We start from the raw sequence: 14,285 nt of genomic DNA on the forward strand, positions 1-14,285 counted from the left end.
CAGTCTGCCAGCGGAGGTGGTTCAAGCACCTGCATTGAACACCTTCAAGAGTAAATTGGATGCTTATCTTGCTGGGATCCTATGATCCCAGTGACTTCCTGCCCTTTGGGCAGGGGGCTGGACTCAATGATCTCCCAAGGTCCCTTCCAGCCCTGATGTCTATGAATAGTGAATGACCTACTTTTTAAACTGCCCTAATAATTACTGTTCATCTGAGTTCATTACATGATGATTAAATCTAACTTATGTTAGGTCAGAGTTAAGTTTGTTCTGTTGTGATGAAACATGCTTTGTTACCAAATATTGCTCTGTATGTACAAGCCAACATGTATGATTATGCATTTTGAACAAAGTTGCAGGATTTGTATACAAGTAAATTGCACACATACATGTAAAATTACACACCCAGGTTATTTGACATGTAACGTAGTAAGCTTCCAGACCTTAGAAGTTGTTTCAAAGCATGTAAAGTAAGCCAATATTAGGCAGTCCCAGGAACTTAACAAGAACTTTTGATCTTCTGTAAAATCTGAACGTGTCATTTAGATAGTGTCTAGGAGACCACATCCAACCCAGTGTCTAGTGTCCTGACATAGCTGGCCCAGACCCTAGTTTGACTTGTGTGCAACAGGATCTGACATATTGACTTAGTATATTGTACACTGGTTATTTGTAATTTTAATTTAAAGAAGAGATTCTTTTGGATGCAAAGGAAAGGGAGATTCAGCCATTCTAACACTACCCTTTCTCCCTCTTTTTTTTCATCCTTTCTCATGACTCGCTCAGGAGGGGCTTTGTTTTTGGACTCTGGAGTGCCTGCGCATCGGTGGGGAACATTCTGGGAGCCTTCCTTGCCTCCTGTGTGCTGAAGTATGGCTATGAGGTGGGTTGTGCTGTGTGATTCCTACCTAGAGGCTTGTGTCTGCCTTAGTTATGCAGGAGGGGCTGGCTTGTTCAGAAATTTCATGCCTTGTCTGTGGTAACTGAACAGAACCAAAATGTTTTGACCCTCTTTCCTGTTAAGTGGTAGACAGACCAGGTATTCCTCTCTTTCCCATCCCAACTCCAGGCGGACAGAGAGAGGAGTATCATATAAGCCGAGGTGCAGGGGGAGGATTCTTTCCCTTTAAAACTGCCTGTATTATGAGCTATTGCCTTTCTGGCTTAGATGGGATTAAGTGCTCTTTGCAGCCAGATATAGTACAATTCTTTAGCTCACTGGCAGGTGGTGCTTTTGAAAAGTAGAGGCACTGATGCCTATCCGTCTCTGAGTGCTCATAGCACTAATCCAGAGAATTAGTAGTAAGGATTAGCTATTGATGTGACTTCTTCTAGAAATACACCTGTACTATGGTATCATTAACATAGCAAGTGCTTTCTTTATAACCCCCTGTTCTCAGCCTCTCACAGCTTCCCAAACCATCCATCTTTTAGACTGGCATTGTCTACTTTCAACAAGAAGTTGAGTGTAAACAAATGTTTTTGAAAGTTTTATCCAAATCCCTTTGGCTATGTGTGAGTTGAGGAAGAATAGGAAGACCTATTCTTTTTAAAGGGACTAGTGCCAAAAGTGGCTGGAACTTGCAACTTGGTTCTACTTGTGGAGTTTGCTTTTCTTTTTTGTGGGCAGGGTATAGATGCAGGGTTTAATTAAGTGTGAGCTGTCTTTGGACTCCTCAGTAAGCATACTGAGGATGTCAGGATATTTTCCAGAGTCTCAGAAAGCTGTGCCTTCTCTGTGACATCTTGGTATATTTTACCTGCATACAGGTGCCATGTTTGAGAACAATAGTAATGTGTAGTAGAAACAAAACACCTTCCCTCACTACCAGCCGTCTCTTGTGTCTAAAAATAATGCCTCTGTGTGGGCACAGTTACTGAGTTAGAAATTCATGCCTTGGTGTATATCTGTGGTTCTGCCTCGGTGTATATCTGTGGTTCTTGGTGTACTTGCCAATATTGAAATACATAGGTTAGGGCTGTGCAAAGCTTCGGTAGCCAATTCATAGAAGTAGGTTCAAAAGGAACCTTGTAGATCATCAGGTCTGACTCCCTGCTTTGGGCAGGAGAGAAAACCGGACTTAAATGACACACAGCCAGGTAGATGTCAAGCCTCCTTTTAAAGACCCCCAGGGTAGGAGCCATCACCACTTCCTTTGGAAGTTGGTTCCAGATCCTACCTACCCTGACTGTGAAGTAGTGCCTTCGGATGTCTAGTCTAAACCTACTCCCTAATAACTTGTGGCCGTTATTCCTTGTTACCCTGGGGTGCGCTATGGGGACCAAGGTCTCTGCCAAACACTGCTGGTCCCCCCAGTGAGTTTATAGACAGCCACCAGGTCCCCCCTCGATTCGATTCGGAGGGGATTGGGCCTGATTCAGCAGCCAAATCCAAATCAAAACAGGAAACTCGTTAAAAGGTCTGAATCGATTCAGAAGCCTCTGAATCGATTCAGAGAGATTCGGAGATAGACTGTACAGGCAGCAGTCCTCCATGATGCTGGACACAGCTGCTTCCAGCTGGTAAGTTTGTTGTGGTGGAGAGAGCCGGGAGGGAAGGTGTGTGTGTGTGTGTGTGTGTGCGCGCGTGTGTGTGTGTTTGGGGGGGGAGACAGATCAATGCCCCCACAGCAAGGAAGGGATTAGGGTTGGGACGAGCTTCACTGCTGGGGCAGGAGAGCACAGGACTTGGGGAGTATGGCTCCCACCCCTGTGTGCTGCCGGTCCGGGAACTGCTCGTCTGGTGGCTCCTCTGGCGGCACTCTGCTTTCTGTTCTTGCTGCCGGTTTAGAAGGACGTGGGAGCGGGTATGTGCCCCTGCATCTGCGCGGGGTGGGCTGGGCTGGGCAGGGCTGCGCTCCGGGAGGCTAGCCCTAGCTGCCCGCTGCTGAGCTGTACTCTGTGGGGCGAGGGGAGCCAGGGATGCACTCTGGGCGGCTAGCCCCAGTCATAGCCCGAAGCGCAGCCCTGGCTCTGCCTGCCCCACAGAGTGCAGTCCTGGGGGGCCTACAGCTACCCCAAATTCCCCATAGCCCCTGCCACCAGCCCTGTCCCAATCTGGGCATACACACCTGCCCCCATGCTCTGCCACTGCTCATCTAGGCAGGACAGAGTGGAGCAAAGCCGTGGCTTGTCTGGGAGGCATGGGGAGGCTTGGAACGGCTTCCATCGAGGAGCTTGTCTGAGGCAGTGTAGTGGCACTGTCCTGCACCTCACTGCCCTGGTGAGTGGCGGGAGGGTATAGCCCCCACTTCCAGCACCTTCCGCTGCCCATCCGGATTGCAGCCCACCCTGCGCCAATCTGGGGGCACACACCTGCTCCCATACTGTAGGAGCCGCCAGAAGAGCGGCTCCTGGACTGGCAGCACTCAGTGGGGGGAGCCCCACTCCCCAAGTCCCACATTCCCCTGCCCCATTCCTCCCTCGCTGTGGGGGTGTTGTTCTGTCCCTCCCACGCCCCTGCCCTCCCCCTTCTGCCCACCACAACACACTTACCTGCTGGATGCAGCTGCCTGCATAGTCTGTGGCCGAATGTCCAGATCCAAATCGGCCTTATGGAATTGGGACAGTGATTTGAATTACTGAATCAAATCGTTTTCCCTCCAAATCAGCCAAATTTGAATCCGAAACAAACACATACTGCTTCGCGCAGGCCTAACATAGGTATCACATTGCAGCTTGATGGGGTTTGCATCATACCTTAAAGGTCTGGACATTTCCTTATCAAGGGTTGGGGGTGGAGTTTCAAAGTGGAGGAGGGCACCTTAGATTCCCTGCTGGCTGCTTCCTCTCTCATACTGAGGTAACTTTAGGTCACTGCTATCACAGAGCTAAGTTTGTCTTTACCTTTGAGTAGCACAGACTGTTTTTTAGGAAGTTTTGTCCCCACACATGCTTCCCTCCCACTCCCATTTGCTTATAAGTGTTACATTGCTAATGTGTTCTGAGTAAGTCAGTATTTACAGAACAGATGCACATCATTAATATTCACTCTTCTGGAAAGCTCCAGTGAAGCAAAACATAGAGAAGGAAATCATAGGAAGTGAGGGTTGGACCTCAGGAGGTCTAGTCCAACCCCCTGCTCAGAGCAGGACCAGCCCCAACTTGATCATCCCAGCCAAAGCTTTGTCTAGCTAGATTTTGAAAACCCTGAAAGATGGAGCTTCACCACCTCCCTGGGTAACCCGTTCCAGTCTTTTACCACCCTCCTAGTGAGAGAATTTGTCTTAATATCTAACCTGAACTTCCCTTGCTGCAACTTGACCATTGGTCCTTGTTCTGTCATCTGCCACCACCATCCTCTTTCAAGCCCCCCTTTCGGTAGTTGAAGACTGCTATTAAGTCTGTTCTCAGTCTTCTCTTCTCTAGACTAAATACATCCAGTTCCTCCAGTCTTTCCTCATAAATCATGTCCCCACAGCCCCTTCACCATTTTTGTTGCCTTCTGGGCTCTCTCCAGTTTGTCCACATCCTTTTTGTAGTGAGGGGTCCAAAACTGAACACAGTACTTCAGATGCTGCCTGACCAGTACTGAATAGAGGGGAATAATTACTTTGCTTGACCTACTGGCAACACACCTACTAATGCAGCCAGTGTGCTGTTAGCCTTCTTGACAATTAGGGCACACCCCTCGCTCAAATGTTTGGACACTTTATTCAAATGCCTTGATCACAAACTGTGTCTGGGTCTGTAGATGCAGAGAGATTTTTGTTCACGTGGCCCATGTATGTCAAAGTGGTTTGGCTGTAATAGGCCTACCAATTTTTTTAGAATGCACTTAGTTCCCCAAGTGTCTTTCACTTGAAACTGGATTATTTTTTGTAATGGAAGAGCCTGTTGTTGGCTCCTAGGGGAATAAATTATGTTGAGGACCAGGGTGAGGAGTCCTGTTGTGCAAATTTACAGCATAATAGAAACACAATGACTTGTTTTGTTTTGCTCCCCTCTGCTAGCAGGAGGCTAAGGATTAGGAATCATAAAGAAGCCCACATGCTTACCTGGGCTTTGCTTTTCAACATGAGGAATAGCGAGGCACCGGCTGTGGTTGTTAGTAGAAGACAAAGGGCCAGATTCTGTTCCACCTGTTAGACACAAGTGGCTCATATTTGCCTAAAACTACACCTTTTAACTGCTTTAAAAGGAAGGCGCAGTTACTGCTGTGAAGTTGTTTTGGTGTTGCAATTTAACTTTTAGCTCAGCATGATCTTGCAGAAGTACAAACAAGTGGAATCGCTGTAACTAGCCCAGAATGAAATGGGGTTAAACTTGCAATGGTTTTGCTACATTGTATCACTTCAGAAGGCTGCCGATGTAACAGTTTCACTGCAGCCACCCACATCAATATCAAATGATACTGTCTGTCTAGGTGGGAAAGTGGGAACCTCACCTTAAAAGCTGTTAATCAGGCTATTTCTGGAGCACACTTTCATCTTCACTTCAAGACTTAAGTCACAAAAAGTGGCAAGAAGCCCTCACATTCTGTTTTTATTTTCTTTTAGAGATGTGAGCTGAGAGGAGTAGGATTGTGTTTAGCTATGTAATAAGTGGATAGACACTTGTCGGGGATGATCCTGCCTTGAGATTGGGGGATGGGGGGGCTGGATTAGATGATCTCATGAGGTCCCTTCCAGCTCTACTTTCCTCTGATCCTATGTTCCTGTGTGTCTGCCTTTAAAGGGGGGGAGGAGTGAACAGAATAGGGTTGTTTAAGTCTCTGGCCCTTGGTGATGAATTCTACTTTAACACTTTCTCTTAAGGGAGGTAGATGGATGGAACGCAATGCCAACTTCTGTGGTTGGGGGTTGTGGTCATCTAGTTTCTGGGTTTTATAGATATGGCTTAGTTTGGTGTGGGTAAAGTTTATTTTCTGCCAGTGTTTGAATGTAGAGAAGCTTCCTTGCCTGATTGCCCACTACATGCACCTCTTTCTCCCCTCTCTTCTCCATGAGTGAGAGTTTTTGGAAAAGCAGTTCTGAAGAATTAACTCAGGATAAGGTGCCAAAGAACACTGTGTAAGCAAATGTTTTTATTCTGCCTCCTCTCCAGTATGCTTTCCTGGTGACCACATCAGTGCAGTTTGCTGGAGGAGGAGTTGTTTTCTTTGGTCTTATAACATCCCCTAAGGAAGTGGGTAAGTAGAAATGGTTCATGTCCTCTTAATCCCTTACTGGACAGCAGGTTTGCAGCTTCTCCACATAGTGCTAAAATTATGATTAGGACTACACGTCACATCAAAAACCTGATTTCTGATGCTAAACATTCATGTAGCTGGAAGCAGCTGTAAACCAGCTCTGTATCCTGTTAGTGGCTGCTTGAGCAAATAGTCTCTGGGCCTGGCACAGGCTAGATGCAGAGAGCTTTTTTTGCATGGATCGTGCATGCCAGAGTAGTTTGGTAATAATGGGTGTCCCATGGCCATTAGCATTCACCATGTCCCTGGAAAGTAGATATTTCTCTAATAGGAGGAAGTAAAACTGGTTGTCAAGGAAGTAAATTGTATTAAGGAGCCGGCTGAAAACTGAGGGAGAATACCTTGTGCATGACTCCTTCAGCAGATAAGGAAAGGCAGATGGGTTTGGAAGGAGTGTTGGTCTCATCTGAGAAGACAGTTGGCAAGGCATTGTCTCCCGTATGAGTGTACAAGTGTAGCAGGGCTTTGGCAGGGCCATAGAGGAGTCTCATGTGTTTGTGTGGGAGGCTGCAGAGGAAGGTAGCTGTTGAAATGCTATATGTGTAGTTCAGACAGCTTAAAAAGTGTTCTAGGAAATCCAGACCAGAGAGACTTCTGTTTAGTACATCTGTTAGAGCAGCTGCCTGTAGATCTTGAGTATCTGTGTGGCAGTGTGCAGATCCGAAGCCCAGTGAGCCTAGACACTTAAGTAAGGGGGAATGCACTAATTTGTTGTCTTCCAACTAATGGCCAGACACTCAGAACAGAAAGAGGCGACGCAAGGATCAGACAGAATACTTTCGAGAGCGATAGAAGACAAGGGGTATAGAAACTGGCGGCCCTGCAGAACACCACCTAGAAGAGTTTCTAAGCCAAAGGAGGATGGAGGTACGGGAGAGCAAGGGCATTGTCAGAAGGGAGATATGCTTATAAGGAGCAAGCACGGCTTTTGTTTGAGGAGAGGGTGGTGGTGTCCTTTGCTTTTATGGTCTATTTTCATGCATTCTAGGCCTCCCTGAGCTTGATGAAGAAGAGAAGAGTGTTGCAGAAGAAGATGCCAACAGACCCTTAATGAGCAGTGAAGATGTGGATGACTGTGACCGGAATTATTCCATTCAGGCATCTGACAGTAGCATTCAGCCCAAGGCCATTGGCTTTTTCCAAGCTTGTTGCCTACCAGGTGTCATATTGGTAAGAACCCCTCAGCTTTGTTCATCACAGTATGCAATATATATAGTTGTTAAGAGAGAATAATTAAGGTTAAACAGCTAAAAAATGCCAGAAAAGAGATTCTCTGTTCAGCCAGAATTGATGAATGAGCAGATGTTGGTGGCAGGGACACGGAAGTAATTAGATTTGGGGCTTCTAGAGAGCGGGGCCTTGCAGTTGCTGTACTCAACTTCAGAGAGTTGACAAAACTAAGTATATTTTGTAAGATTATTCAGGTGATAGAGGGGGGAAAAGAAATTAAAATGGATTAGTGAAAATTCTATACATTACAAAACTCATTTGGGTTATAACTAATGTTCAGAACTTCCAAGATCATAAGTAGTGGTATCCGTGTGTATTATGGTGCAGTTTTGAATAACTCCCTACTGTTTTATTCCTCAGGATCTTTGCATAGGGTGGATCTGATTTGGAAATGTCTTGGGGTTCTGTAGTGAAGTAGGAGCCGTTTACCTCTCAAACCCCTGCCATATTTGCTGTAGAAGTTGAAGAGTGTGTAATGAGTGAGGCAGAGGGTTGCAGGAAAAACAAGGATAGTCTTGTAGTTGAGGCAGTTGAATGCTGTCCTAGACAAAGGATTCTATACCTACCTGCCTTTACCTGACTTTCTCTGTTAAGTAGTCAAGACTTTCCCCATTTTGCCACTGATGGTGTATTTCTCACTTTCTGGGTCTGACCCTGGCATCTCATAAGCAGATGTGCTGAGTACTCACAGCTGCAACTGAAAGTGTTTTGAGTGCGTGTGTGTGTGTGCATGGGGTTGAAAATTCTAGGGGGAAACCGCTTTAAGTGTCTCAAATTGGGCCTCCAAAACTAGTGAAAACTTCTGACTTCAAGCTGCCTTTGCTTCCACACTATCAGTATGATAGGGATTATACTGACCCCACATTTAACTGGGTGTAGTGGAGACTGACTTAATTAGGTTGTAAAGGACTCGGATACTAGAGTGAGAAGTCCTGTAGAACAACCCTTAAAGAAATTTATTCTCTCTTCTTGAATAGTGTGCAGTAAATAAGTTCTGGGGGAATGCAGTGAGCAATAAAGAGAAAACAAAATAGTGGATAACTGCTTGTGAAGTAAGGACTCTCCATTCTATTCACTGATTTAGGCCTGGGAGCAGTGTAAAAATAAGACATGAGTTTGTAAGGAAGGCCTGCAGCATAGTGTGCACACTAATGGGGCGGAACTAAGGCTGCCTAGGCAGCTTTAATTTTGCCATTTCCTAACTTCTTTAACTGACTTGGCAACATGAATAATTCTTTATGGATTTTTCAGCGTAATATCATATACTGTAAAGCAAACTGGGGAAAAAAGAGACTCTTCACTACAGGGCATCCTGTTCATACATGCATGGTATATTCACAGAGTTAGAGATCTAGATACACTACACAGGCCTCCACTACTTGAGCTAATGTTGTTGTAGGTTGTTATTCTGGGTGTGGACTTGCTGTCTCCCCACCTCATTCCCACTTTCCTTGTCCAGCCATTCTGTCTCCCTCTAGCTCAGTGACTGGAGCCCAGCTGGTTCACACATTCTTTACCAGCAGCTACTCGTCACATCATATCTAACTGTTCCTGCTGCTCTCTGTCTCTTGTCTCCCAGTCACAGTTTCCTCTGCTAGACTCATTGTCTTAATCTGTCCCTTTACTTATCTTGTCAGTGGGTTTTTTTTCTTTGTAAGACAGCTTCTTCCTTCACTCAGCCTGAATGCCATTGTGAGAGTGATTGAGCACAGAAATGAAACGGGCTCCCTGCTTTATTTTGGTGCCCAGTCGGAATCTAGAGTGTTTGGAAGCTGTGGTTACAAGGAGAGTCCAGGTTTACCTATCTGTGTTAGGGTAGAACATGTGTAAGAGCTTGGAGGGGCTGAAGCATGTTCACTGAGGACAAACTCTTTGGAATATTTGCTTTCTAAAATGTAATCTCTACTCGGCAAACACAAACTGAGGGGTGTTTTTTAGGGGTGCACCAATAAAAATATGTGGGCTGATATCAATGGCTGATTATTAACCAGCCAGATTGGCTGATACCAAGCCGATTGCTGATATGCAGCCCAGCATCTTGGAGAGTCTGGTAAGTCTGTGAGGGGTGAGAAGGGACATGGGGGGCAGATGGAGGGGTGCAGCCACACCCATGCACACAGCATTTACTGGCGATATCGGTTAAAAAAAAAAAAAAAAAGCCAATTGCTGAAAATGTAAATTTTTATTTTATCAGTGCCGATATGATATGGATAGATGTATTGGTGCATCTCTAGTATTTTTCCCTTGTACACTCATAATTTTTCCAAATTGGGCATGTTTTCCAAGAATAGCGAAAGGCAAGTCCCTGATGCAAAGGTCGCCATCCAGCTTAATGTCACTTCCCTGCCCCAGAGCATAGGAGGGGTAGGGTTTCTTAAATGAAACTTCCACTAACTGTATGTTTTCCAGTGTTTTGCTTTTGGGAATGCCTGGAAAATTCTGGCTTAATCTAAAAAAAAAATGCCTGAAGCAGAAGACTGGCGTGGAAAGCTTTAGCCTGCAGTGTTAGTGAGACAAGTTTATAAACAACTGAAAACAGGGTGTGTTAGGCACCCTTATAGGTGTGGTTGGTAGCACTGCCTATTATTGTAACCATGGGGGAAAAAGGGCCACCATGGGGAAAAAGGGTGCTGCTGTTACTGAAGAACTAATACAGCCAGTAATAAATAAAGGGAACGTAACTGCCTTGAATTCTGTAAATGCTACGCTAGGAAGGGATTGGTTTGGAGGGGTGCTAGGAGTAGGAGAATGCTCCCAACACTCTACTCAGCATTGGTGAGGCTAGTTGGAGCACTGCATCCAGTTCTGGGCACCACACTTCAAGGAGGATGTGGAGAAGCTTGAGAGAAGAGCCACTTATATGGTTAGAGGCCTGAAGAGCAAGCCATACGAGGAAAGGCTGACCGATATGGGACTGTTCAGCCTAGAAAAGAGAAGACTTTGGGGGAATTTGGTGGCAGCTTACAAATATATAATGGGGAGAGCATCAGGGGCTAAGCAAACAACTATTCACCACAGCATCCCAGGGGAAAACCAGGAGCAAAGGTCATTAACTTCTAGAATGAGGTTTCAGACTGGATATAAGGAAAAACTTCTTCATGGTTTGTGTGACCAGACTCTGGAATAGACTCCCGGTGGGGGTGGTTCAGGCACCTACCCTGAAGATTTTCAAAAGGAGCCTGGACGCACACCTTGCTGGAATTATTTGACCCAGCAGTCTTTGCTGCCCAGCAGGGGGGCTGGACCTGATGACCTTATGAAGTCCCTTCCAGCCCTAAGCTTCTGTGAATCCATGAGAATGAAATTAATTAAATGCAGGCAGAATATTGGGAAGTAAAAAAACGGTTCTGACAGTGGAGTAGATTCCAAGGAAGGATTAGAAACCTCCTCATGTGAGTCACGTAAAATAATAATAGCAGAAATAGCATTCACCAGCAGGGTAGGGGAACACATGAACAAACCAAACTAATAATGCTTAGAAGTTATAACTTTGTGCCAAAAATCAAATGAGAAACTCTGAATACAAAATCCAGATAAATTTATGAAGCAAATCAACCAGATTTCTGTTCATTTTGCCTTTCCTCAGTTTCTTTCCTCTTTCAACTGAACAGCATGCAGTTGTTAAACAGCTTTATGTGCAGGTTACTGAAGATTGGGTCAGTCTTGTTGCTTGACTGAGCGTTCTGAAGTGTTGTTCACAATGGCCTGATCCTGTGCATGCTTGGTTTGCAGAACTCTTGCTAACTTCAGTGGGGATCTTGTGCATGAAATGGGCCTAGGTTTGGGCCTTGTAAAACTGGCGCCTTAAAGGGGAAAGAAGCAACCACAGTTTTGTTTACAAATAGGGTATCCATGTAAGTCATCTTTGCATTTGCAAGGGGAGAGGTGTTGAATACCATGTTCTTTGCTCACTCTTGTTCCATCTACTTACCTTATCATTAAAACAAGCAGGTGATTATGAATATACCAGCTATGATCCCTGGTAACTAAAGGCTATGCGCTCTATAATTCCTTCTGTGGGAGAGTTAATGCACATAGTTTCCTTGTACTGCCCCATCGATTATTAGCAAAGTCCTTGTAAAACGTGCCTTACGCTTGCTTTGAAAGCTCCAAACCCTGAGTTGTTGGGTTCTAGAGGGGAGTAATTTCCACAGCTGAGAACTTTGAAAGCCCTCCTGTTATCTAAGAGGAGTTCACTCCTAGGAACCAACCCCTCAAGCTTGCTCAAGACAAAACGTTTCGGCTTTTTGATTCAGGCGCTATGAGCGAAGAGGGTGCTTTGAGTGGGTAGGCGCAGCTTTAGTAGTAGAACATAACACAGAGAAACTCCGGCATTTCGTATAGCCCTCCCCAGGGTGCACAAATTGAGCCTTGGCTTCCTTTATGTCACATGATTAGCTTCCTTCCCTCCAGGAGATGAACTGATTTATCTTCTGGCATTAGCCTGAACAAGTTACCATGAGAGTAGGGATTTACAGTGCAACAGCTGTTCCATGGTAACTGCCTAGGCGTGTACCCATCTGGTAGATGAAAGCTTACCCCTCTAGGTAAGCTGTGGTGGCTTAACTTTCATATGCTGGGGGCAAAGAGCATGCACATGGGTGGTTACCATGGAGAAACTGATGCTCTAGAAATCCCCACCCTCATTTACCAAGCAGTAACTTGTTTGTTCCTCTGCCCTTTAGTTCAGAAGCTGATTTCACTTCAAACATTTCAAGTGATTGTGTGCAGTGAAAAGTACAGTAAAAATAGCTCTCTTGTTGGTTGACTTTTCTTATCTCACCCACTCCATCCCCTGGTTGTCTTGGATGTTCACCAACGGGCTTTCCTGCTGTTGCATTCTTACATGAAATGCAGAAAAGCTTCACATGAAAGCTTTACTTGTGCCCAGAGCTTCAGGGATGGAAGCACAATTGCTGCTTGTGCATTTCTAATGCTAACTGCTTGCTGGTTGTTGGCTTTTTTTTGTTTCAGTATTCTTTGGCCTATGCCTGCTTGAAACTAGTAAATTACTCCTTCTTCTTCTGGCTGCCCTTCTACCTCAGCAACAACTTTGGATGGAAAGAGGCTGAAGCTGACCAACTCTCGATTTGGTACGACGTGGGAGGAATTATAGGTGCGTGCAGCAAGCAACAAGTTTTTTTCTGTGGCTGATCAGCTGGTGTCTGATCTTTGCATGACAAATGCAATATAGAGGAACTGTAGGGACTACACTGTTTATTTAAATTAGCCTAGCCAATTTATATTGAAAAGCAGAACACTGGGAAGTCTCTAGCAGTGCCCACTAACCATAGAGGCATGACCTTTTCAGTTTATGCTGCACCAACAATAGACTTTTCTTGACTTGTTTTGAGTTCAGTTGCCAAGCTTGGAAACCTGAAAAAAATTATTTTTTATATTGTTTCTCTCAAGAATCCTTGAGAGAGAGGGTAGGCTCAGATTCATGGTATACTTTACCTAGTGCTCAGTCCCCTACTAGCGAGTATTGGCCACAACTCTTGAGTGGAGTCAAATACAGTTCTTGTTGAGGCCCCTGATAAAATCTGCAGCTCTGCATCCACATCACAATGGAGAAAGCTTGTCTTTACATCCAGAACTCTATTGTCACTAGTTCTTGGATAGACAACTGGTTCCTCTTGTTCTGCCTTTTCTCCCAATAGACTATATGGTTGTTTTTGTAGACTTGTCTAAACTAAGAGCGTTTTCTAGTTTGTGACCAGCAGTGGAGTGTCCCTAGTGATGGCAGTGAAGGGTATGCTGATATAAGCAATGTGCTAGCAGCTACCAGCCTTTTAACCATGTGTTCCCTAGGTCTACTCAGAGTGGGGTTAAACAGCTGGGTACTAAAAAAAGAAAAAAAAAAAGGAGGGCCTTGAATTCTTTTGTGCTAGCACTCCCATCCATCAGGCAGAACCTTTAAAAGGAACAATAGGAAAGTTTAGGAAACTGCTGTAGGGTGTTATGCTGTGCAGGCCCAGAATAACAATTATAACAGTAGAGTGTACTGGGAGGGGAACATACAACAGAAGTACTGACTAGCCATATGCAGAGAAAGTGTAGCCTCTTAATACAGTAGGTGGAAACGTGTATATTTATTCCCTACTACGTCGTGAGTTACCTTTGTTTGGTATAGTCTTGCAGGCATCTCTGCCTTTCAAAGGCAGTGGGACTTCAGAGATGTAGATGTGAAGTTAAAATGAGAGAAAATAATATACCCTCCTGTGCATTCACTGAATTGTATTCCATGTTTTAATTTACAAGGCATGATGACTTTTCATATTATATTTATAGGTGGGACCATCCAAGGCTTGATTTCTGACATGCTACAGAAGAGAGCCCCAGTGCTAGCAGTCAGTCTGCTCTTGGCTGTAGGGGCTCTCTTTGGATACAGTCGTGAGTCTATTTTACAGCCTTTTCTGGGTTTTTTTTTTTAAGGAAAAGAGATAAACCTGCTGGTCTCCCCTTGTTTTGGATCTTTTTGGTTCAGGTTATTTCCTATTGGAGCATTCTTCTTGCAAATTGTACCCAGCTAGGTGGAGTATTGTGGTTAAGATTCAAAATGACCTTGATAAATTGAAGAATTGGTGTCAAATAGGGTGGAATTCTGTACAAGCAAGTGTAAAGTACTGCATTTAGGAATGAATAATCAAATGCACGTATGCAGAGTAATAGAGGTGCACTGATACATTGGTCCAATATCAGATCAGTAGAGATATAAAGAAAATTGGCTGTCGGAAATTGGCTCAATTTGGCTGATAAATGCTCACACGTGCGCGCAGCCATAGCACAGCACGCAGGCAGCGAGGAGCATAGCCTGGCAGTTTGGAGAGCTGTGTGCAGCTGCTAAGTCCATTGTAGTGGAAGG

General features: G+C 44.9%; 1 protein-coding gene across 1 annotated transcript in view; it reads left to right on the forward strand.

Moving 5' to 3' along the window:
* The window catches only part of SLC37A3 (solute carrier family 37 member 3), a 36,860-nt gene that overhangs the window by 12,430 nt on the left and 10,145 nt on the right, over nucleotides 1–14,285 (forward strand). The window contains exons 7-11 of the mRNA XM_019544704.1: nucleotides 787–883; nucleotides 6,046–6,130; nucleotides 7,179–7,360; nucleotides 12,395–12,536; nucleotides 13,712–13,813. Of these exons, the coding sequence (XP_019400249.1) occupies nucleotides 787–883; nucleotides 6,046–6,130; nucleotides 7,179–7,360; nucleotides 12,395–12,536; nucleotides 13,712–13,813 (608 nt within the window). The remainder of the gene's footprint in view (nucleotides 1–786; nucleotides 884–6,045; nucleotides 6,131–7,178; nucleotides 7,361–12,394; nucleotides 12,537–13,711; nucleotides 13,814–14,285) is intronic.

This window comes from Crocodylus porosus, unplaced genomic scaffold (genome assembly GCF_001723895.1).
Source record: "Crocodylus porosus isolate Cpor-Errol unplaced genomic scaffold, CroPor_comp1, whole genome shotgun sequence".
In the NCBI taxonomy this organism is placed as follows: Eukaryota; Metazoa; Chordata; order Crocodylia; family Crocodylidae; genus Crocodylus; species Crocodylus porosus.